This window comes from Loxodonta africana, chromosome 18 (assembly GCF_030014295.1).
Source record: "Loxodonta africana isolate mLoxAfr1 chromosome 18, mLoxAfr1.hap2, whole genome shotgun sequence".
NCBI classification, from domain to species: Eukaryota; Metazoa; Chordata; class Mammalia; order Proboscidea; family Elephantidae; genus Loxodonta; species Loxodonta africana.
Window position 1 is genome coordinate 63,311,828 of NC_087359.1, and position 25,504 is coordinate 63,337,331.

General features: G+C 39.6%; 1 protein-coding gene across 2 annotated transcripts in view; it reads left to right on the forward strand.

The window, feature by feature from the left end:
• Window positions 1-25,504, forward strand: part of RPA1 (replication protein A1) — a 61,681-nt gene that overhangs the window by 26,117 nt on the left and 10,060 nt on the right. For both annotated transcript variants that reach the window (XM_003416816.4, XM_064271521.1), the window contains 9 exons: window positions 3,156-3,244; window positions 15,407-15,499; window positions 17,670-17,802; window positions 19,789-19,891; window positions 21,065-21,133; window positions 21,249-21,441; window positions 21,599-21,738; window positions 22,172-22,320; window positions 24,437-24,569. In XM_003416816.4, the coding sequence (XP_003416864.2) occupies window positions 3,156-3,244; window positions 15,407-15,499; window positions 17,670-17,802; window positions 19,789-19,891; window positions 21,065-21,133; window positions 21,249-21,441; window positions 21,599-21,738; window positions 22,172-22,320; window positions 24,437-24,569 (1,102 nt within the window). The remainder of the gene's footprint in view (window positions 1-3,155; window positions 3,245-15,406; window positions 15,500-17,669; window positions 17,803-19,788; window positions 19,892-21,064; window positions 21,134-21,248; window positions 21,442-21,598; window positions 21,739-22,171; window positions 22,321-24,436; window positions 24,570-25,504) is intronic.

The following is a 25,504-nucleotide window of genomic DNA, read 5'->3' on the forward strand; positions in this document are numbered from 1 at the left end:
TAATGCATTAGCTAGAGCCGTCATCACATCAATGTTGGACAGCAGGAGTGCAAATAGGTACCCCGTGTGCACCCTGATTTTAACAGAAATATTTTTAGTTTTGATGTTCAGCATGGTATTTATCATGTGAATACACGCACTTTATTATGTTCAGGAAGTCTTTTAGGTCCTTCTTTTTTTTTTTTTTTATTACTTAGGGTTTTATCAGGAATGGCTGCTGAATTTTTTTCGAAAGCTTTTCCTGTATCTTATGTTTTTCATCTTTTAATATTATCAATTACCTTAACAGATTATCTAATGCTGAACTATCATTGCATTCCTGCAGTGAACCCTGCATTAAAAAAATTTTTTTGCTCCCACTTTGCTGACTTCCCGTCTTTTAAAAATGTATTTGTTTGTTTTTGATGCTGGATAATTTAAACCATATACAAAAGTACACAGAATACAGAAAAGTATCGTGTACCATCATGCCCCTATACCTGTTGCCATCAAGTCAGCTCCGACCCATAGCGACCCTCCATGACAGAGTAGAACTGCCCCATAACGTTTCCAAGGAGTGGCTGGTGGATTTGAACTGCTGACCTTTTGATAAGCAGCCATAGCTTGCTGTAGCTCTTAACCACTGTGCTGGCTTTTTTGCTAATTTGAATATTATTTTCTAGTGGACTATTAATGATATAAATAATTGTATTGACTGTCCAGTTAGTGTTCAATTTTCAGTTATCATTCATATACGCACATCTATATATTCGTATGTATATATATATTAATTGTTAAATATATATCCATGTATTCAAGATTCGTAGTACAGGCAGCCCCCAGATTACAAACGAGTTCCATTCCTAAGTCTGTCTTTAAGTCAAATTTGTATGTAAGTTGGAACAGTTGGATACGGTTTGTCTCTAATGTCAGTCAAATGTTTGAGAATATATTATATAGTGTACCTTTCTGTGCATAACAAAACATTAAAGAAACACTTCCAGATACACTAAAACATCTTTAACATAATAATGCAGTATTAATAATGTTTCGATGCTTGTCACAAATTAGCACTTGTTATTATGAACCATTGTGTGTAGCTTTATGAGGGGTGGGCTGGTTCGTAACTGTGAGTTGTATAGAAGTCTGATGTTCATCGCCCAGGGACTGCCTGTAACGTTTACAGTTGGTTGATTTTTTTTTTTAAATAAGTCCTTTTGAATCTGTAAAGTTCCTCCTCCATATCTCTTTTTCTCCTGTGCTATTATTTTTAAAGAAACCAGTGTATTTTTTTACCCTCCCACAGTCTGGATTTTGCTGATTGTGTTCCAGTAATGTCGTTTAACGTATCCGTCTGTCATCTGTATTTGCTGTAAATTGGTATTGGCGTATTTTAATATGCTGCTGGATTCATCTTGCTAATGTTTTATTTACGATGTATGTATATGTAATACAAGATGAAATTAGTTTTGATTTCATGTGCCTGTTCTCTTAGGTTTTGATATTAGGATAATGCTAAATGATTGATAAACCTTCCACTTTTAAATGTTCTGGAGTAATTTGGATGATTTTGGAAGGTCGTTAAATATCCACCACTAAGTATCTATCGAGGAGCCCTGGTAGCACAGTGGTTAAGCTCTTGGCTGCTAACCGAAAGGTCAGCAGTTTGAACCCACTAACCACTCTGTGGGAGAAAAGACCTGGTGATCGCCTCCTGTAAAGATTTCAGCCTTGGAAGCACTACGGGGCAGTTCTCTGTCCTGTATTATCACTATGAGTCGGAATTGAGTCGATGGCACACAACAGATATCTATCAAATAGTTTTTACAGGGACTATCTCTGTCTAATTTTTAAGAACAGTTAGTTTCGAGCTTATTTTATTGAAGTAACGTAACCCTGATACAAAAACCTAGTAAGAGTGGCACAGACTGATGGATTGTATGTAAAAATTCAGAATACACCCGGCAGACTATTTAAAGAACACAACGTGATGAACTTGGATTTATTATTGCTTCAATATTGCTCCAAACCTTCTGCTTTTTCATCTCCACTGCCACTACCCTAAATCAGGCCACCACCATTTCTTCTCTTCTGATTAGTCTTCCTGCCTCCAGTGTGTTCCCCTCAAATTGTTTTTTCTTATTGCAATTTTTTTTCCTATCGCGGTTATTTTTAAAACATAACTATATCATGATATTCCCTGTCAAGTATATATTGAGCAGCTACTGTGGACCAGTTGCTGCGTTAAGCACTGGAAGATTCCTGCCCTCATTGAAGCTCCAGTCTAGTAGGACAAAAAGATAATAATCACATAACTAAGGAATATATCATTAAAACCTGACAGAAGTGCTCTGAAAGAGAGACATCATGCTGTAGGAGATAGTATAATAGAGAAACCTGATCTAAAGTAAAGATTAGGGAAGTATCTCTGGAAGAAGTGATGCTTGAGAAAGAGCTAAAAAGGAGTGTTCAATGATGGCACAGCCAAAGAGTAGCAAGTACAAAGGCCTTGTGGCAGCAAAGAGCTTACTGTGTACCAGGAACTGAGAGAAAACAGGACACGAGAGAGCAGACAGCCACGGTAGGATGAGCTGGAGAGAGCTTCCTAAGCCAGACTACCCAGGACCTCATAGGCCATGTCAGAGGTTTTCATTTTTGGCCTAAGGTCTTTGGGAAGAGTTGCAGAATAGACCAAAGATTGCGTGTTCCTAAAGATGGGTAATAATAACATTTTCTTTATATCTTCTGTCATAATTGGTTTTCACGGGAGAAAGTAATTGTTTAAATAAGTATGTGTTTCTGAAAACAGATAATCTCTTTCTGTGCCACATATGCTTGTGTTTAATCTAAATTCTTATCATGTCGGGGGCTCCTTGAAGATAAGGTATGTAATAAGCCTGCTGCATTTTAATTAAGGAACTGGATGGGAAATGAAAACCCTGCGATCACAAAAAGCCTTGATAATGATGCTGTGAAAGATTAATGGAAATATTTGTGTAGGAACTGATAGCATGTATTTCTCAAGTTATTCAGCTTAGGAAAAACAGTTGAGAAAGGGAAATCGTTTTCTCAAAATGATCATTGGGGGAAGTCTTTTTAATAGCTTATCATTTGACTGAAGGGCTTCTGAATTTATTTTTTTATTCTAACTTGTTTGTATTTGTTTGCCTTTGTAGGAGAGTAGTTATTTTGATGGAGTTAGAAGTTTTGAAATCAGCAGAAGCAGTTGGATTAAAGATTGGCAATCCAGTGCCCTATAATGAAGGTAAATACTTTTTTATAGGTTGTAGCACTCAATTGAAGACCTCTGTATAGATACGGAATTCCACCTTCTGGTATTCAGTTTGATTTGTTAAAAGCGATCATGATTTTGGGGCTAGGAAGTAGATTATTTGCCAGTTTTTGCCAGTACTGATGAAATCACGTTAGGGCTTGTATGAAGAAAAGGGGGAAAGTTAGAGAGTATAATGGAGGAAGATCCCACTTACAGTACACTGAAAAATAACGGTCTTGGAATAATAGTGAGAAATGTGTTTTCTTAAGATTTGTCTTATGTCCATTGTTGTTTTTAAAAAACGGATAGCGTGTAGCCTATACTCCTCATAGCATTCTCCACACTAGTAAGTTTTTAGACTAATCTCTTTATTGCTAGGCCATGAGTAAATCCCATGAAGGTAGGCTCCATATTTGTTTTGTTTTTATGTTGTATCCCTACTGTCTTAACTTGTAGTTGGCTCTCAATGAGTGTTTGAATTGAATTGAATATACGTATAACATATTGTTTAGCAGTTATTATCTCTCAGTGGTAAAATTACTAATGATTTTTATTTTCTTTGGAAATATATAGAAAAGCACAATGAAATCAGGAAAAAAAGAAGTTCATTACTTTAAGCAAGAGAGATAATAAGAGCTCTAGAGAAAGGCAAAGAATCATTATAAGCCACTAGTCCCGTCACAGGAGAAGTCTTGTCTGGCCCTCCACTGAGTCAAATAAAAATAAATTTGGAGCCTTACTGTAAACCAAAATAAATTCCAGATGTATTTTTATGAAAAGTTTGTAAAATGAAACCATCAAAAATAACAAAGAGGAAAGGACTGCCTCAATGGATTGGAAGAATTCACATTGAATATTTGACTATGTTGAAATAAAAAAAATCTTTGTGGCTCTGTCTTCTCTGGTGCTCTGTCCCCAAACTCATCTCAACTCAGAGGTTCCTCCTGGTCTCCCTGCTGTGTTGCCAACCTGGAAACTGTCAAGTCAGTAAATGGGTGTAATCATATCTACTTTGTTTCCTATGTCTCAGGGATCACTGTCCTTTGTTGCTTAATGTCCGGTTTCTTGAAATCTATTAGTTTCATATAGTTTGTCTGTGTTTTTTTCTTGTTGTTTTAGGCAGGAGAGTCAATCTGGTCTCTGTTACTCCATCTTGTCCTATAAGTAGTTTTAAAAGTCAAATAGGTGTGTACTTAAAAACAAACAAAATGGCATTCCCCTGCCTTACTCTTCTTTGGCCCTTGTTCCTGTCTAGGGGCAATCTGTTTTAATTCTGACAGCTGTTGCTTCCATTTTTACCTTGGTATTTCTCAATAAAACCTTCACGCTGCTCCATCTTGACTCTTGGGTTTAGACATTTATTTATTGACTTAATGTTAGGGGAGATTAGAATTTAACTCTTCTACGCCTCTCTTCTCCCTGTTTCCCAGCTGGGAGAATTAGAGTCAATGTCAGATTAGATCACAATTAAATGATTAATCAGACTTAATTTTTTTAAATACACATTTCTATTTTGTTATATATTTAAATTTTCTTCATAACACTTAGAAGGCTGTAACTGTATTTTCAAATGGTTTTTATGTTTTCAGATTGATTTCTTAAAATCAGAAAAATGGATAATTTTGTTTTTACTTACAGCTAATTTTTTAAAATTGTGCTTTAAATGAAGGTTTACAGAGCAGTTTAGTTTCTCATTAAACAATTAATACACATATTGTTTTGTGACATTGGTTGCCAACCCCACAAGATATCAACACTCTCCCCTTCTTGACCTTGGGTTCCCTGTTACCAGCTTTCCTGTCCCCTTCTGCCTTCTCGTCCTTGCCCCTGGGCTGGTGCACCCATTTAGTCTTGTTTTGTTTTATGGGTCTGTCTAATCTTTGGCTGAAGGGTGAACCTCAGGAGTAACTTCAGTACTAAGTTAAGAGGGTGTCTGGGGGCCGTGGTCTCTAGGTTTCTCCAGTCTCTGTCAGGCCAGTAAGTCTGGTCTTTTTTTGTGAGTTAGAATTTTGTTCTACATTTTTCTGCAGCTCTGAGACCCTCTATTGTGTTTCTTGTCAGAGCAGTCAGTAGTGGTAGCTGGGCACCATCTGGTTATTCTGGACTCAGTCTGGTGGAGGCCGTGGTAGTTGTGGTCTATTAGTCCTTTGGACTAATCTTTCTTGTGTCTTTGGTTTTCTTCATTCTCCCTTGCTCCAGATGAGGTGTCATTGCTAATTTTTTAACTAAATCTGAAGTCATTAAGAGATGATAGTCAATCATGAATATTTAGAAACCTTTTCTGATACAATTTATGGGAAGGACCCATGTTTAAAAGAAATGTATTGAATAATTTTTTAATAACTTCTGTAGTTTATTAAACACATATCTTATATTAATTAGCTATTTTAATTATAAATATGACATTTCAAAAATTAAAATAGCCCCCCAAATTCTGGCCCCTGGACTCTCTGCTAACGCAGGACTGAAACCATTCCTGAAGCCCACTTTTCAGACAAAGATTAGACAGGCCTATGACACAAAAAATAACACATGTGAGGAACATTCTTCTTAATTCAATCAAATATATGAGACCAAATGGACAGGTTCTGTCCAAAAGCAGGACAAGAAGGCAGGAAGGGACGACAACTGGACAGATGGACACAGGGAACCCAGAGTGGAAAGGGGGAATGTGCTGTCACATTGTGGGGATTGCAACCAAAGTCACAAAACAATATTGTGTACATTTTTTGATAAGAAATTAACCTGAGGTTTAAACTTTCACCTTTCGTTTAAAAAAATTCAAACTTTTAGCTAGTCAGCATAAAGATGCTGAAAGATATATATGTGAGTTATATATTGAATAAAAACGTTACTGTCAAGTCAATTCCAACTCATGGTAACCATGTGTGTGTCAGAGTAGAACTATGCTGCATAGGGTTTTCAGCAGCTGATTATTGGAAGTAGATTGCCAGGCCTTTCTTCTAAGAATTATGTATATGAAACATGTAAATAAGATATAAACTGTATTATTTGAAGTTTTCCACTGTGTATTTTCTCCTTCCCAAATGATTTCTCTGTGGGAAATCAAGTAGATTTTTTTTTTTAACTCAGAGAAATAGCTATTCCTGTTATAATTAGACTATCACTGTTGCTCCCAATAGAAAATGGTACTTAGGTGATTTCCACTGATGTGTACTAACTCACTGTCTTGATTTAAACTTATTGGACATAGTCTTCAGTTTATCCTTAACTTTCGATATTAGTAGGTAGGGCTTTTACTTAAGGATAAGTAGAATTGATCACAACCATTCTTGTGCTGGAGGCAACTTGCACCCTGCCTTTGTTTTCCTGCCTGGAAGTCAGCCCTAGCCTTTGCCTAAGTGGAGTAATGGGAAAGGAGAGTTGGAGAAGCTCAGGCCTGAACTCTAGAAGAGGGTCAGCACAATTTCAGAACGTTAGAGATAGAAGGGACTATTTTAGAAACCAGTTGTTGTAATCATAAGAAAAAACGAAGGTGAATAAGGCGATGAAGTGACTTGCCCAAGATCATACAGCAAATGAGTTGCTTCAAAACATGAGAACTCAATATGCCTGATTTCCAGGTGAGGATGCTTTCCACTATACCCAGACCTTCGCAGATTAACCTTCATACCAAAGTTCTTGCCTGGTGTGAAAAATGTATTGTGAATAAAAAAGATGTAAGTGAAGTCGAATACAAGAATACACCTACTCCTCACTTATCGACTACCTCGTTATCCAACATTCATATTTATGACAATAGTAAAAAAATCTACTCTCTGTTTTGCATGTTAATGATGTGCGACTGACGGTAACGAATGCTGGGGTGCGAAGCATCACTAGGATTGGCATCACCCAGTGTGGTAACTCACGCTATCACCTTCCCCATGGTCCTCCCATACAAGCTCCATCCTGCGCAGGGAAACATCCTGGGCTCCTGGGACTGAACTTCCCAGCATGGGCGTAGGTGCCCAGCTCCTGGCAACAGCTCGTAGCAGCTCCCAGCTCCAGGTGGCGAGGCAAGGCAGGAGGGCACCAGCCCCCACTCCAACTAGCTCCCCACCCAACAAGAGGGGAGAAGGAGGGGAACCACGAAAAGGAGGAGGGGGTTGAAGCGGACCTCCCATGGCGAGTGCATCACCCACCAGCCCTGAGGCACAGAAGAGCACCGGCACCCCATCCCTCCACCACCGTCATTGTCCACTTTTGCATAATGCCAATTTTCACTTAGTGACCTGGTGTTTGGAACCTAACCACGTCTGTAAGTGAGGAGTGGGTGTAATTAGAAGTTATTTCATGTTGGTATATATGTCCTTTAAGACTAGTATAACTCTTAAAAAATTGAAATATAATTAAAATAGTCAGACATCTGTTTTCTTTAACAGATTTTAGTTTTTCAATAAATATCTAATTACATGATTTCAAAAGTTAAAACTACAAAAATGTATATTCATAGTGGCTTGTTCCTACCCCTGCTTCCTCCCACCTTGTTTGTACCTACTGCTGCTCTCTGTAGGTAGCCACAGTTAGTGGTTTCTACACAGAGTCCTTGTACCGCAAAGAATTGGTCGACCTTCAGCCATTTCAGGAGGTAGCATATGATCAAGAACTGATGGTGTTAAAGAAGTCCAGGCTGTACTGAAGGCACTGGCTAAAAACAATGTTCCAGGAATTGACGGAATACCAATTGAGTTGTTTGAACAAACGGATGCAGCATTGGAGGTGTTCACTCATCTGTGCCAAGAAATTCAGAAGACAGCCACCTGGCCAACCAACTGGAAGAGATCAGTACTTGTACCCATTCCAAAGAAAGGTGATCCAACAGAATGCAGAAATTCTCAAACAATATCACTAATATCACACATAAGTAATATTTTCCTGAAGATAATTCAAAAATGGTTGCAGCAGTACATCAAAAGAGAACTGCCAGAAATTCAAGCTGGATTGAGTAGAAGATGTGGAACAAGGGATATCATTGCTGATTTCAGATGGATCCTGGCTGAAATACTAGAAAGATGTTTACCTGTGATTCATTGGCTATGCAAAGGCATTCAACTGTGTGGATCATAACAAATTATAGATAACATTGGCAAGAATGAGAATCCCAGAACAATTATGCTCATGAGGAACCTGTACATAGACAAAAAGGCAGTTGTTCAAACAGAACAAGGGCTTACTGTGTGGTTTAAAATCAGGAAAGGTACGTCAGTGTTGTATCCTTTCACTATGCTTACTCAAGTCTTTATGCCAAGCAAATAATCTGAAAAACTGTACTATATGAAGAAGAACATGGCATCGGGATAGGAGGAAGGCTTATTAGCAACCTGCATTATGCAGATGACACAACCTTGCTTGCAGAAAGGGAAGAACACTTACTAATGTAGATCAAAGGCTATAGTGTTCAATATGGATTACACCTCAATATAAAGAAAACAAAAATCCTCACAACTGGACCAATAAGCAACATCGTGATAAACAGAGAAAACATTGAAGTTGTCAAGGATTTCATTTTACTTGGATCCACAATCAATGCCCATGGAAGCAGCAGTCAAGAAGTCAAATGACATATTGCATTGGGCATATCTGCTGCAAAAGACTTCTTTGAGGTATTAAAAAAGAAAAGGTGTCACTTTGAGGCCTGTGGTATGCCTGACCCAAGCCATGGCATTTTCAATCACCTCATATGCATGTGAATGCTGGGCAGTGAATAAGGAAGACTGAAGAAGGATTGATGCCTTTGAATTAGGGTATTTGCGAAGAATATTGAATATACCATGGACTGCCAGAAGAACGAGCAAATTTGTCTTGGAAGAAGTATAGGCAGAATGTTCCTTAGAAGCAAGGATGGTGAGATTTTGTCTCACATGCTTTGGACATGTTATTGGGGGGACCAGTCCCTGGAGAAGGACATTGTCCTGTCTGGGTTCTCTAGAGAAACAAAACCAGTGAAGTGTATAAATATATACAGAGAGAGATTTATATTAAGGAAATGGCTAACGTGATTCTAGATGCTGGAACGTACCAAGTCTGTGGATCAGAACAGAGGCTTCTCTCGATTCACATAGCTGCAGGAGCTGGCGAACCCAAGATCAGCAGGTCAGAGAGCAGGGCTCTTGCTCACAGTCTGCGAAGATAGGCAAATCCCAAGATTGGTAGGCAAGACCACAGGGCTTCTCCTGATTCGCATAGCAGGGGCTGGCGAACCCAAGATCAGCAGGGCTCCCGCTAACAGGCTGTGAAGATCCACAGATCCTAAGATTGGCAGATAAGCTGATAGCTCAAGTCCAAAAAACCAGAGGTCAAATGAACAGGAAGCAGCTGCAGGATCCAGAGCCAGCAAAAGAGCCGGGATGTCTGCTTATATTTATATGCAGGCCACACCCCCAAGGAAATTCCCCTTCAGCTGATTGGCTACTCACAGCAGATTCCATCATGGGAGTGATCACATGAAAACACTGAGTGAGAATCATGGCCCAGCCAAGTTGATACACAATCTTAACCACCACAGACATCATGCTTGGTAAAGTAGAGAGGGTCAGCGAAAGAGAGGAAGACCTTTAACAAGATGGATCGACACAGTGGTTGCAAAGATGGGCTTAAACATAGCAACAGTTGTGAGGATGGTGCAGTGTTTCATTTTGTTGTACATGGGATTGCTAGGAGTCGGAACCAGCTCAAGGGCACCTAACACCATTTTATCTTTCAAAGATCCCCGGTGGTACAGTGGTTAACGCGCTTGACTGTTAACCAGAAGGTCAGCAGTTCAAACCCACCAGCTGCTCCTCCATAGGAGAAGATAATGGCGGCCTGCCTTGGAAACCTATGGGGGCAGTTCTACTCTGTCCTGTAGGGTCACTATGAGTCAGAATCAACTCAGTGGCAATGGATTTGGTTGTGGTTTTGGATTTTATCTCTCAGGTGTTTCTTTATACAGGTTTAACCAAATATAAATATTATATATTCTCCTTCTTTATTCCACTTTACTTACTCAAAAGGCAGTAGTATACTATCTTGCATTTTTTTTTTTTAACTTAGACTCAGTTCTGTATAAGGGTTTAGAAACATTCCTCGTTTTTTAAACAGCCATAGAGTATCCATTGTGTGGCTGTTTTATAGTTTATTTAATCAGCTTTTATTGATGGACTCTTGGATTGTTTTCATGCTCTGCTATTAAAACAGTGCTGCAGTAAATAACTTTGTACATATGCAGGTGTATCAACAGAGGCAGTTAGATTGCCAGAAGCGAGATTGCCTGGTCAGTGGGTAAACGTATCTGTGGTTGGTAGATATGGCTGGATTCCCCTCCATAGGATAGTATCATTTTGCACTCCCACCAGCAAGGCGTGAAAATACTGGTTTCTGCCCAGCCATGCCAACAGTGTATGTCATTAAACTTTTGAATTTTTATAAGTCTGATCGGTGGTATCTCAGTGTAGTTTTTTAATTTGTATTCTGAATGAGATTCAGCATCTTTTCATATGTTTAAGGGCCTTTTTGTTTTTGTTCTCTGTGAACTGACTACTGTACTGCCGTTTTCTTGGGTTGGTCTTCTTAATTTTTAGGAGTTCTTTAAAAATTAGGAGTTTGTCCTTTGTTTCTGATGTATGTCTTTGACTTTGCTAACGGTGTTTTTTGCTATGCAGTTTTTTTTTTTTTATGTAATAGAATTTACCAGTTCTTTTATATTTTGGGATTTTGAGTCATAGTTGGAAAGGACTTTCTTGCTCTAAAATTTTATTCTAGTACTTGTGTGATTTCTTTTTTTACATTTAAAGCATCCACACTGCTTCTGTCTTACTGTCTTACTTCTGTCTTACTGGTGTCTTGATTTGTGATGTTTTTAGCTTCACTTTCATATTGTTTGGAATTTGTGGGTTTTTTCTGTCCCCTAGTTTCATTAAAACTATAGTTTATATGTAGTTTATATGGGGGTAGGTATTTATCCTCCCTGTTGTTTATGGTGGTTTAGGAGAAGCGGGAAGATTGGGCGCTAGGCATGCGCGTTCCAGAAATGGAACCTTCTAGATATCTGTTTATACCCACACAAATCACAATGATTTAATGCCTTAAATTGGAAAGGGAAAGCTGGAGCCTATTCAGGTAAAGTTCTAAAATATTACATTGGAACGTCACATTTGTTTTGCAGTAGTGTGGTTTTGTTAAAATGAACACACTGGTTATCTTACTCTCAGCTTTCAGGAAGGAGAGCTAAGACAAAGGATACGCTTAGCATCTGTGTGAAATCTTTGGGTACAGTAGGGTCAAGGGAAAGATGACCATACCCAACTTTATCACTTTCGACCAGGTTTTAAATAAGTTTTTTTATATCATATGTAATTGAATGGTTGCTTTGGGCATTTTGTGTTTCAGGGACAAAAGTGTTGCTTGAGAGATGGAGGTGGTAGGATTGAGAGATAATTACTGCTTGGCGTCAGAACTGTAGAGCTATGGGAAAAATTCCTGTGTCTGAACACCCGCCTCTACTGGCCCCACCCTTTCTTCAGGGTCTGTCAAAGAGCAGAGAGATGAATTTGGTGTCCAGGATTTTTGCTATTGAGTTACTTTGTAACCAGATCAATAACACATTGTTACTGGGGCCATCTGTGGAAAGAACTTTGTTACAGTGACTACTGCCTTACATTGTATTTCACAGAAATGGTTTCTGATTTTCTATTAGGAAACTGTTATCAGTGGGTAGGGAACTAAAGATAGATTTGTATCCTCCAAGCATTTAACCTAGAACCTGTGACATGGCAGGTGACCAGGAAAACTAATTGGCCAAGTTAATGGAGAAATTCCAAAATGTGCGTTGAAATTTTCTTATAGTAATACTAGAAATAAAGATTATTTACGGAATTTTCAAAATGTGAGAAAACTTTAAATACAGTTAGTTCATGCTTCATACAATATTGGATTGGATTGGATGGTTTTAAATCTCCCATATTTAGCACTATGTATTTTTGTCAATATGTTATTAGTTCTATGTAGCTAGACTATTCTAACCACATTTTACTTAGAGTCAATTTTCTTACATAATACTTAGCTATTAGTATTGCTTATTCTTGAAAGGTATTAGTTCGAATTTTTTTTCAGTCTGATTCTGTCCGTTTTCTGCCAGTAGGAAATTGCAGTTATTTGATTGAATCTTTTGTGTATTTTTTGTAGTTGTTAGGACAGTACTCACTGGTAGAAGCTGGATTTGTGCTGCTCTGCGTACTCCACTGTCTGTTAGCTAATTTTTCTCAGCTGATAGCTCACTTACCATTATAGTGATAATAAAAGTGATAGGTGTGAGTGCAAGTAACTTGAGGAGCTAGAGTCTGTTTTTAAATATTCTGTTTCCCTTCTGGGTTGGAGCCAGTGCTGTGAAGCTGGAGCAAGAGTCTGGGAATTATGACCTTGATCCATCTTGTTGGAATGATTTGATTTGCAGGTGGCACAGAACAGAAGATTATCAGAGGTTGAGTCTCTGTGTTACTGCTGTGGGGTAGAATTTTAATTTTCAGGAAGGTTTTTATTTAGCTGTAGATGGCTTACTTTCAGGCCCTGTAGTTCGCTGCTGTGTTGCAGTGCGTGAAATTGAAGGACAGTTGTTGCCTTTTGAATGCACCAGGACTCTTGACATCCACTTGGGTCAGGGCTGGCCCTTGTCTCCTGCCAGATTGGCAAATGTGGTCCAGAGCAGAAGTTAGGGATTGCTCGAGTAAGTGGATTATTAAAAAAAAAAAAAAAAATTACTAGATATTATGGGTATTATGTTTTATATAATCATAGCTTTGGCTGCTAGAATTAAATTTTAATTAAAAATTAAGTAGATGGTAGTGAAGTAGACGGATCCAGTCAGAGCTGGGTTCAAAACTTCCTAGCTGTACGACATCGGGCAAGTTACCTGACTTTTCTATCTCAGTTTTCTTATCTGTTAAGTGGGAATAGCATCTATCTCATAAGACTGAAGATTAAATGGAATATGCACTTAGCCTTGAACCTGGTGCATAGTAAGCATGCCAAAAACAAAAAAAAAGTTAACTGTTACTAATGTTTCTCACATATGGTTAACATGCTTGGCTGCCAACCAAAAACTTGGTGGCTCAAGTCCACCCAGGGACACCTCAGAAGAAAGACCTGGTGCTGCACTTCCCAAAAAATCAGCCTCTGAAAATCCACAGAGTCCGTTTCTACTCTGACACGTGGAGTCGCCATGAGTCAAAATCGATTCGTCGGCAACTGGTTTTATAGGCTATAATTGGAGGCTTGTTAAATATACTGTACTTCGTTAAGCCTAAGACTCCGCTGGTTAAAGGCTCCATGCATCGTTATGTACGGAGGGAGGAACTGTGCTGAAGTATGGTAGGGTTTGTGTATTTTTATTATTTCATTTTTGAATGTTTAAATCTTTGATTCTTATGCATATGTTTCATGAAGCGGGTAGAGATAGTTTTATTTCTTCCCGGCCGCTTAGCCCCAATACTCCTTACTGAATAACTCATCTTTTCCCTTCTGATTTAAAAAAGGTTCACTGTAGAATTTTAAAATGTTCCCTCACGACACGTTGTCAGAGAAGAACAATTCTCCCATCCAATTTCCTATGACACTTGGTAAATTCAGAGATGATGGAAAAGCTAAAAAGAAAGGAAAATTTTCATTGTCAATAATCTAGGTTCTATTTTCTATGTAAATAAGGCCTCTTGATTTTTCTCTCCATAGGAAGAACTAAATAATAAACAATTCTATTTAGCCTTTTTAATTTTATGCTAAATTTATTTTACTCTGATGGTAGAGTTAACTCTCATTTAGCTGTGCCAGTTAAGAGTAATATGGGCAGGAGTAAATTAAATTGGTGTGGAATACGCCCATTTGAGTTAGGACTTTGGAAAACCCAGCAGGAACTTAAACCCAGCAATTGGGGTGGCAGGTGGGAACTTTTCCAGCAGCGCTCAGCATTTCGGTTCTCACGGCACCCTAGGAAGTTTTTTTGAGCTCACTTGTGTGCTGCAAGCCCTCTCCTTTTCTACTTTTCTTATGGTGTGACTTTTTTACATTACTGTTTTAATTCACCGAGAATTTGTTTTTACCTGTGGTGCAAATCTCTCTCTGTCCCTCTCCAGTTGCTGTTGAGTCGATTCTGACTCATGGTGACCCCGTGTGTGTCAGAGTAGAACTGTGGGCCATAGGGTTTTCAGTGGCTGGTTTTTCAGAAGTAGATCACCAGGCGTTTCCTCTGAGGCTCCTCTGGGTGGACTCAGGCCACCAACTTTTCAGTTGGCAGCCAAGCGTGTTGTTTGCACCACCCAGAGTGGGCAGCCCAGATGAGGTTGATTCCTACCCTGAGTGCAAACCACAAAAACAAAATCCATAAATCTGTCATTTTAAAAATTTGGTGTATCTTACAATTTTAACATTCTTCAAGTTCATAAACATTAGTATAAAGGGTGAAAGGCAAATAAATACTCCTAGGGTCTGTTGTTTCTTATTTTCTGCTCGAGAGACGTGTTCATTTCCCCTCCTTTCCTTTTAATCTCCCTGTTTCCTTGGCACACCTGCTTCTGAACTCCATTCTCATCTCTCCCTGCTGTGACAGTTCACTCGCACTTCACGGTACCTAAGACTCTTTCAACTCTTATTTTCCACCAACTGTCAGTTACAAAATAAGGTGGCTTTGTTTGGGAGGGAAAGGGTAGAATCTTTTCTGAACGTCGCCGTTTCCTTTGAAGCAGGAGCACTTCAGAGACAATTGAACTGCTTTTAGGTTTTTCTTACCACCCAGCTTTTCCTTCTGATAGATCCTGCCGTGAACACACTGTTCTGTTGATGACATCGATTTGTTGCTATGGAAATAGTGGTAATGTTGCAGATTCAGCCCAGTGACTTGACTGCAGGTTCACGCAGGAGAAATGGGCAAGGCTTTAGGGGAGAACCTCATTAAAACTGAAAGCTATCAATTATAAGCAGGTGAAAGGTAAAAGTAATGAAAACAAAAAGTGAACTCCTGGAAATTCACTGCATGCAATCAAAGCCCCAGCATGAATTCTGACCTGTGAGAGGCTTTGACAAAATCAAAATTTTACACTTTTTCAGAATATGTCTTCCACTTAAGTTTACATCCTTCAACCCAAATGATTTGCACTAAAATGGCTTTTCCCTTTTGATCCTCAGGCCATGGGCAGCAGCAGGTAGTTCCTACCCCAGCCTCAGCAGCCAGTCCACCAACCAGCAAACCCCAGCAACAGAATGGGAGTTCAGGAATGGGTAAGATTGCCATGTGAGGACGTGTGTTCCTTCTGTGTGTCAGTTTTTTGAAGAACGTTTTGAAATTTGATCTGGGACGGAAGGGAGTTTTCAAAATGCCATACATGACAGAATTGCTTCTTGCAAAGAATAATTCAGATTCTTATTTAAAGTATGTGGTTGAAAAAACAATTAAAGGTAGTCTTTTAAAGATTTTTAACAATATGCCTTTTTTATCAGAATGTTATACTCTTCTCTGTTAATAGCTTATCTTAACAGTTTCTCACATCTTGAAGTTTTACACCCTCTGGCTTCCTGTGAATTTGCATACCTTTTAAATTCTTGCCTTTTAACTATCTAGGATCTGCTTATTAAATTTGACTTGTCTCTCTTCAAGTTTCCTGTTTGGGGCTGTCTGGGATATTTATCGTTTGCTTGAAGGCGGCAGTATCATTTATATTGGTCATAGGCTCTGCTTCTCAGTTCATGGATGAGAGATAGTTTCTTCCTTTAACTTGCTGTGCAGCAGGTCCTGAGAAGCTCTAATGGAACCATTTTGTTTACTCTCTGGCCTTTGCTTTAGGGATCTCTTGATCTGAGAAGTCACCTATGAAAGTTACGATTGTAGAATTGGTTGGGTTTATTTTTAGAGGTCCTTTTCTGTTGCAGCTTCGCATGCCTCTCCTCTTTTACCCTCGACTATTAGTTCCTGTTTTTCAATGCTAAGATTCTCAGAAAAGCAAGATAAAATCATCACTAATGCTTCTGTGAAACCTGTAGGACATAGGACTGTTTCCCCATTCGTCAGTAGATTTAGCAAGTTAGCTAGTTTCTACACAGCTCTCCAGTTATGTACTGTTGAAGGGGGGGTGGATTAGCTAAGATAAGTGGTAAATAATCTAAAAGTCACTTTCTTAAGCTGAAATATGGTGTGTTATTCTTTTCTGGCCTGCCACAGATTTACTTTTCCAGTTTGACTTTAACTTAGATTGAAATTCATTAAAAAAAAAATTAGTTAATGTTGCCTAAACATGCATCAACTGGGTGGTGAAAGAAAAAGGACTTGGGTATGTATTGAGGGGAAGCTGCCTGGCATGAGAAATTGGATGAATAGGCATGTGTCTATGTTTGTGTAATTGTATGTTGCATGTATGGACATAAATCACACACACATATTCTACAAAGTCCATGAGCTTCAGTGCATACTCTTGAGGTAATTACTGCTGTTGTATGTGTGTTGGTCTCTCTTGACTCCCCAGTTAGAATAGAAGATGTTAGGATCTGAAACAGTGTGTATATTTTTACTAAGTGCTGCGAATACCTGTAACAGTGTGCTACATGCCATGGAAACTCAATAAATAAATGCCGAATAAATGGTAGATTTACATCTTTAACTAAATTTGATTCTGAAGAAATATGAAATCCTTGATCTAAATTATGTTTTCTTAATTTGGAGATTGAAGCTTTACAGAAATAATGAGTGTATAAAGAAACCCATCTGCTAATAGGCTTTAATTCCCTGTTCCTTCCAAGTGGAGGGTAGCTGCTTAGGCTCAGATGAAGGAGGCAGAAGGCATCACAGTGGTCACCCACCTACATGTTTTGAGCCAAAAACTGATTCTTGCTCTTTTTTCCCCAACTAACCCCAATCCCATAGACTTCATTCTATGCTTTTTAGTCTTATAGGCCAGTTGAGCACTGGGGTCTTCCTGGCGTGTTTCGGAATAGGTGTCCTTCACCTCAAATGATCCATTCAAGTATGTCCCTTACGTCCTAGCCCTCCCTTTTGCTTTTTTTATTATGTGACTAATGACTTGCCATCAGTTTACAGTCAAGAAGGTTGGTTTTCTTTCTCTGATCCATTACCTTGCCCAGTGATGTAAAAGAAAAGTTTAAGAGAATGGACTTCAGAAAGTGCAGTGTCTGAATTCACTACCATTATCCTGACGAGGCCTTAAGTCAGCAAATGTGATAGTGAACCTCTGTGTGCCCGGTATTGATTCTAGATTGTTTTTCTAGCTGCTTGCTTCAATCTACTTGACCCTCGTATCCCTTAGATAGTAAAAAAGGAAAACTTTGCCTCTCATTTTATATAGTTTTACCAGTTGCACCTCAGTAATTGAGAGTTTTTGCAAAAGTTATTATAAAAGCTAAGTAGAATAATGCACTATCCTTTCTGTTTATTTTAAAGGTTCCATTGTATCGAAGGCTTATGGTGCCCCAAAGACATTTGGAAAAGCTGGAGGCACCAGCCTGGTGAACACAGCTGGGGGAACACAGTCCAAAGTGGTACCCATTGCCAGCCTCACCCCTTACCAGTCCAAGTGAGTTGTTTCATAGAATAAGTTCAGAGTGTGCTTACAGATTGTATAAATAGTTGTCATGGGTGGGCTTTTGAGTTTCTTATGCCTGAACATCAAGGTCACCACCACATAAAATGGGTCTCTTTTTTTCTGAGAAGGAAAAGGGTACAAATTGTGGCAACCTTTAACTTGCTTATCAAAAAGAATGGCAAAATAGCAATAAAAGAGTTTCATTCTTTTTTTGGTGAAAAAATGCACGATAAAACATACATTCATTCAATAATTTCTACATGTACATACAGTTCAGTGCCCTTGGTTACTTTCTTCACATTGTGTGACCATTTTCACGATCTCTATCCGTATTGTTTCGCCACCATTAACTTTTGGCTTTCTGTGCCTCTTAAAGTTCTACCTGTGCTTTAGAGTTACTGTTATCAATTTGATGACATTTAGATAATTCTTTAGTAGATCCCAGTGTTTAAGGCTGACATTCTTTATTAATTGAGCAAAAGTATTGCTTTGTTTACAGATGACTTTATGGGATAGTTTCAGTTCAAAGTTTAAAGATTATTTCAGGACAATAGATTTAAGGGTTCCCCCAGTCTTAATGGATCTCCATAAGAATTTGCTGGTCTGTGCTATATTTCCCTCCTTTTGATCAGAAAACGTTTGGTAATGGGAGCCAAGCACCAGCCATTTCTCCTGGTCTCATAGTAAAAGAAGTAGTAGTTTAGTATGTAGGAAATTAGACCTGCCGTGCATTTCTTTCTCTGATTCCTGGATCTCCTTCTTTTTCTACTGCTCCAGGCAAGTAGAGACCACTTGTATCTTGGGTGGCCACTGGCAAGCTTTTAAAACACCAGGTGCTACTCATCAAACTAGAATTAAACTAAAAACTAAAAACATTAGGCCGGTTGACTGGATAGACCCATGAAGCCATGACCCTAAACCTTCAAACCAAGAAAATCAAACCCCGTGAAGCATTTATCTGGCCTAAGTAGTATCTGCAAGTGCAGCCGTCCCTCTACTACTTTTTTTGGCTGCTCTTGTTTTTGTTCATTTTCAAAGAATTTGAAATAAAAAATATTTAATGCTTGAGGAATCAGTTGATAGTCTTGTGAGTAAAAATAAGTATTCGTTCTAATTTAGGAGGCATTTCATCTTCTCATCATGTAAATAGTTGACTTAGTCTGAAAATTGTTGCTATGAGTTACATATGAGTTGCTATGGCTAGAAGAATCTGTACTGTTTGTATTAACTCCATTAATATGTCCTGAACATATATTTCTTTTATGACTTTTTCCATTAAAAGTTAATTTGAGCAGTTAACAATTAGTGACTTTTTTCCCCAGAACTTTTTCAAATGTATTTTATTTGTTCTTCAGTATTTTTTAAGATAGAAAAGCTCCCCCCCTCCCTGGTGAAATTATAAGTAAGGTAACTAAATTGCCCAGCACCTACATTCAGGACCCAGGACTAGATCTCGGATCTTGTGCCTCCATTTTCGGTAGCCTCTCGTTCATACTGTTCTAGAGCATTTTCCTTGGATAACTCACCAGTATGACGTTCTGTAACCTTGTATTTGTATTCAGTGTGTATTAGAAATAAGACAGAGGTTTGACATCAGTGACTTCTGTTCTCATAATTGAAAATAGTGGCGAAATTTAATTGCTGGTATTACTGCTTAGAACCTTTCACTAAGGGATATTGCTGCCTTGGTGATGCTTTTTGGAGAAGGGAGAGGTTATCGTTTTACCTACTTGACAGGAGAATGAGTTAGTGTTAAATCACCTTGTATGTTTCCCTATTTGCTTATTCTATAAACTGTCAAACCTGTGTGTCATCTTTGGGTTTTAGATTAAAAGACAGCTGACATTTTAACACAACACAACATTTTAACATTCTGGAATATGCAAAAGATAAGAAAGGCCACAGGAAGATGATGGGAAACCTTTCAGATCCTTCCCAAGTAAGACTTCAAACAGTAATGCACCGTTTGGTTTTTAGGTGGACCATTTGCGCTCGTGTCACCAACAAAAGTCAGATCCGTACCTGGAGCAACTCTCGAGGAGAAGGAAAGCTTTTCTCTATAGAACTGGTTGATGAAAGTGTGAGTATTTTGTCAAGTGAGGAAAGAGGAGCACTTGACTCTGGAAAACAGAGGACTTATCTTTGTGCAGGCTGATCAGGTGCAAAATAATAGTAGGTCAAAAAGAAGCACGATTGTCATTGCTGTTCTTTCCTTTGTTATAGTCTTTTGGAGCAGAGGGTTAATGGTCATAAATAAAATCTTTGACATTAAATAAAAGCATTTATCAAAGTAGAAATCAGTTTTCTAAATGTATAAGTAGCACGTGTGCAGGAGGAACTAGAGACGCCCTGCCTTGCTGGCAGGCTTACTTGAGGCCCTGGACTACGATTCCTGCTTACGAGTGCAGTGGAGCTTTGGGTCACAGCAGAAGGCAGGCAGCAGCCACCTGGCTAAATGAATGGCTTTGTGGGAAATGGATTCTGACTGCGTAGACTCTTCATATGCTTTATTTAAACACAACCGAAGAATGCTCACAGGACCAAAACATTTCCAAGCTGTGGAGTTTTGATAGCTGTGTATCTGTCCCTTGGTTTTGTTTATAAGTCCTAAAATATACTTCAGGCCTTCTTTTCAAAGTGCTGCGTATTTTCTAGGTTTTTAACCCCTTAAGAGGGCTTTGTTTTCAGAGGGCAAATTAGAGACAATTTCTTCCTTTCCTTGGTAACATTTAAACTGTTTACTTAAGTTTCTTATCCCTCTGTAGCATTTTGACTGACAAAAAAGTAAAAGTGAAAATCAAACCCCAAGCAACTTGAAAACATGACTGGTCGTATCATTTTTGGCGCCGACTCCTGAATGTGAAGTAATTCCTCATTTCTCACGTGGACACTGGTGAATCGTCTTGTTCAGCAAGCTTCCCTGTGGCCTTCAGTCATGCCACTCAGTATTCAAAAGTTTTTGTTGTTGTTGTTAGAATATAAAACTCACTGCTGGATTTTTTTTTTTTTTAAGTTTCTGAGATTAATAAAGCATGATTACAGGTTTAGCTAGTTGGATCTCCACTTTTTCATTAGGGCTGATAGCTTGGATGATTGAAGACTACAAAATGTGGCTTCTGGAGTGTCTCTAGTCCTTTCATAGATCCCATTTATGGTTGTGCTACTGCTCTGAAGGTGCCATTTTGATACTAAGGTGTCCTGTTTTTCACTGGTAAAGCTTGGTTTTGAACACAACTCTCACATGTTTCTGCAGGGTGAAATCCGAGCTACGGCTTTCAACGAGCAAGCAGACAAGTTCTTTCCCCTTATCGAAGTGAACAAGGTACGGTAGTGCTGATTTGGGCGTGGGGGTGAGGGGGCTTTTGTCCAGCAAGGCGTGTAGTGGCAAAGGGTTTTTATGTCTGGACAGATGTTTCATGGCTTGGCCTCTCTTGCAGGTCTATTATTTCTCAAAAGGCACCCTGAAGATTGCTAACAAACAATTCACAGCTGTTAAAAATGACTATGAGATGACCTTCAATAATGAGACTTCCGTCATGCCCTGTGAAGATGGTCATCATTTACCTACAATGCAGTTTGACTTCACAGGGATTGATGACCTAGAGAACAAGTCCAAAGACTCGCTCGTAGGTAAGTCCACATATGGGAACAAAGAGAGTGGCAGTTATCAGTTTTATTTGCAGTCTGTCGGGAAGGTCTAAGATGGAAGTGCTTGCCATACAACCTTTGTCATACGATAATGGGGGTCTTGACCATCTCTTGCTAAAACGTTGTGCCTATGCTTTAGACATAATTGGAGTCTGCAAGAGCTATGAAGATGCCACAAAAATCGTAGTGAAGTCTAACAACAGAGAAGTTTCTAAGAGAAATATCTATTTGATGGACATGTCGGGGAAGGTGGTATCTGCAACTCTATGGGGAGAAGATGTAAGTACTTGCACTGAGCAGTCAGCTTACATACAGACAGGCAGAGACGTAAAGGACTTAGGTGGGTTGTCTCATCCCATGAGTTGTGGGGCTTTGGCCATGCAAGGGTGAAGGGCTGGGCTGTCTAGGGTATATTTGAAATCCTTTATTTGATTCACTTCTGTGAGGTATCCGGTGATTTAAACCTTTATATAGTGAAATTCTGTTTTCTCTAACTCTAGGAAAATGGTGATAGATTAGTTTTTTGATTTCTCTCTGAGCAGATTCTTGTGTGTGGTCTATCTTGTATAGATTCCATGTTACCACTTATTACATTCAACATACCGTTGACGTTTTCCTTGTTTCCTATAAAAATGTTCTGTGTGTTCTTCCTCAGCCGTGCCTGCCAGTGACACTTGTTTGTGTGTGGTTGGTGTTTTTTGTTCTTATGCAGGCTGATAAATTTGATGGTACTAGACAGCCCGTGATGGCTATCAAAGGAGCCAGAGTTTCTGATTTTGGTGGACGGAGCCTCTCTGTACTGTCTTCAAGCACTGTCATTGTGAATCCTGATATCCCAGAGGCCTACAAGCTTCGTGGATGGTAGGTTTTATGGGGCTAAACAAAGGAGTTATTTGAGCCTGGGCTTTGAGACGAGCTGGTTCTTTTGGTTCTTACGATCAGTATGTGAGCTGTCTGCCGAGCAGGGGGCTTCGTTACTGAATGGAACAGTTTCTGCATTTCTTGGAGGCATTATACCTTCTGAGAGGATGGCCTTAGAGTCCTTAAACTGACAAACCTGTAATCCCATGACAAACCTGAAGAGTCAGAGGAGGCAATTAGAACAGAGTGCTGCATGCTGACCTGGATCCTGGCAAAGCAGGGTGCAGCCAGGCTGTAGCAGCTCCGATCTGAGGGGCTGTGAGCTGAGAGCGCGTTTCTCTCCTGACTTTACAGCTGTGGGCTTCTGTGGTGTGGGAGGAGAAAGTGCTTTCTTACTCTGTCAAGTCATTCGTACCCATCACATCATCTAGAGTGTATTTGCTGGGCTCCGATAAAGTGTGGTGGGAACAATGGGCTTTTGTTGGCATTGTATTGTTATTCCCAAAGCACTCAAGGAATGAGGACAGCCTGTTAAAATCTTAATATATCTAACTCTTTAGGGCATTGAAACTCTGCCTTAAAAGAGCACTTCAAACCGAAACATGGTATGCAAGAATTGTTGTTGTCACGGAAAACACTTCAACTAGCTTGAGCTTGAATAATTTGTATAGCTGTAATCACAGGGGGACACAGGTCGGTTTCAAACCATGTCTTAGGGTTTAAGTGACTGAGGAATTAGCTCATATTACATACTCCCCACTTTTGTTTTGAGTCTAATGTGAACAGTAGCAATAGTATTTTAATGGTTTCGTGAAACATTTTCTAGAGCGCTCATGTCACGTAAGCCGGCCTCATGAGTACAGTCTGCAGATTTTTATTTATTTAACTATGTAGCTGGTATTGCCTTACAAAGCGGGGACCGTTAATAGTCTGATGAGAAATAACCACGGCTTTGTCCTTATTGCTTGGTTTTCTTTCAGGCTCTGGAGCTTGACCCCAGGTTAATCGACGCCCACATTAAGGTCTTCATATTTCACTTGTCAATAACCATGATCCCCATCACCTTTAAAAGACATTCCTCTCCCTAGAATAAACTAACTTGGCATTGACCAAAGAGAAGTTGGGAGCACATACTCCACCTAGGCAAGCACTTGAGATGTTGAGATCTTGGCTGTAGCGGTGTGGAGGTTTTACTGTAAGAAGGGCTGCCTCTCTCCTTGCTCTGTTGACTGCTGATGAGCTGTATTTTGTGGCAAACGTCTCCTTGGAGTTTTCGAAACCGTAAACTTATGTAGCTGGTAGTGGTGAAACAGATTTATGGAGCGTGCTGTGCCTCTGTGACGGATTTAGCCGCTTACCTGAAAGAATGAGAAGGCAATTGTCTGCAACGCAGGGCAGCATTCATTCTGCCAGATGGTCTCTTTCTAAGGAGCCTGTCCTGGATGTGCTTAGCTTTCAGTTGTCCACCTTTGGGATGACGTTTGGCATGTCTGTAATCTCAGGCTCCCTCCTCCCTGTTACAAATTTGTTCTGGAGCCACTTTCTCCCTGCCCCCGTTCCTTCATATCAGCTGTTACATGGTCAAGAAACGCAATCAGTTTTGACAATGATTTAATAGAAATTTAACTTTTAATATTGGCTTAAGTAAAATCTCACTGAGGAGGTAGATCCACACCAAGAAAATACATAATGCCTTCTAGTAAATTACTTTGGGTTATGTAATCTTTTGGACTCTGTATCAAGCTTAAAAGATCTTTCACCATGGAAACAGTTTTGCTCACCCATTACAATTGATAACCGTCCCTTTCTATGCGGATACATTTCAGTGATGATAAAAACGCTGCTGCTGACAGAGAATGAGTGTCAGTCGCCCGAAGGCTGGACCGGAGCTCTGCATTGTTGCTGTTTTGCTGTTGATGTCCCCAGTTACTATTTTTAGGCCTTGGGCCCACAGGCCAGTGTTGCTGTGCAGGGCTAATTTAAGAAAAGGTTCTGTGGTGCTTTGGCACTCTCTGTCCTGACCACTGGGGGGCATCAAAACAATTGAGATTATAAGGGTCATTCGTGTGCTTCAGTAGACTCAAGTGCCTGTCCCTATTCTTTGTTTGTTTTTCAGGTTTGACTCAGAAGGACAAGCCTTAGATGGTGTTTCCATCTCTGACCTAAAGAGTGGAGGGATAGGAGGGAGCAACACCAACTGGAAAACTTTGTATGAGGTCAAATCAGAGAACCTGGGCCAGGGTGACAAGGTAGCTTGCCTTCCTAACTCGCTTCATAAAAGCACATGTAGCATGCAGAAGGATGAGTTTTCAAATCTGGTTTCTGAGCCTGTCTGCCAGACATTAATTCAGAGCTGTGATTTGTGACCGGAGCACGGCGTGGGGTTTGGGAATCACTGCCAGGGTGACGAGGCTGCACTTACCGATAGGGGCATGTTGTATCCCTCGGGTATGTGGGGGCAGAAAACAGGAAGAACCGTGACTCCACAGAGTTGTTGAATTCTTAGAGGCAGTAATAACAAAGCTGTTTATGATAATGTGACTTGCCTTCAAGTCCATGTTTCTTCTTTGTGATTGTTCTTGCAAACTGAAGTGCCCACATTTCAAGAAGATGTTTTTTTGAAGTTACAGTTCACAAGTGTTAAGTACTAGGTTCAGGGTCAGACATGGGCAGTTCACCTGTGCTTTAGCTGCCTGTAAAACATGAACCTCGCTTAGGCTGAGAATCGCCAGGATCCTCTGTCAGGCGCTGACTCTGCTATTTGACTTTAGTTGCAATTGCCCTTTCAAGTGACCCTCCTCCCATCTTGACCTACATATGTATTCTGTCAGTAGTTCAGTTTTTAAATCATTTGTTTCTCCTTTGTTGTCTCAAATAACAGCAGCCTCTGCTTTTTTCTTTTCATAATATACAATATAGTTTTTATTCTTATAGTTCTCTTGCCCACTGTTTCTCTCTTAGATCTAAGGGTGGACCATGTATAATAAGTCCACCATTGGAAATACCCACCTGCACCCAGACTTTCAAGTTACACTGTGAATCCGGAGCTAACCTGGAAATACATTAGACAGCCTCCTTGGAGTCTTATTTTCTCTAGAACCTTCTAAACTGAGATTAGCCCAAGGTCTTTAAACATCCACATTATGGTTTTCCCTCTTTTGGCCTGAGACAGCCCTACAGGTTG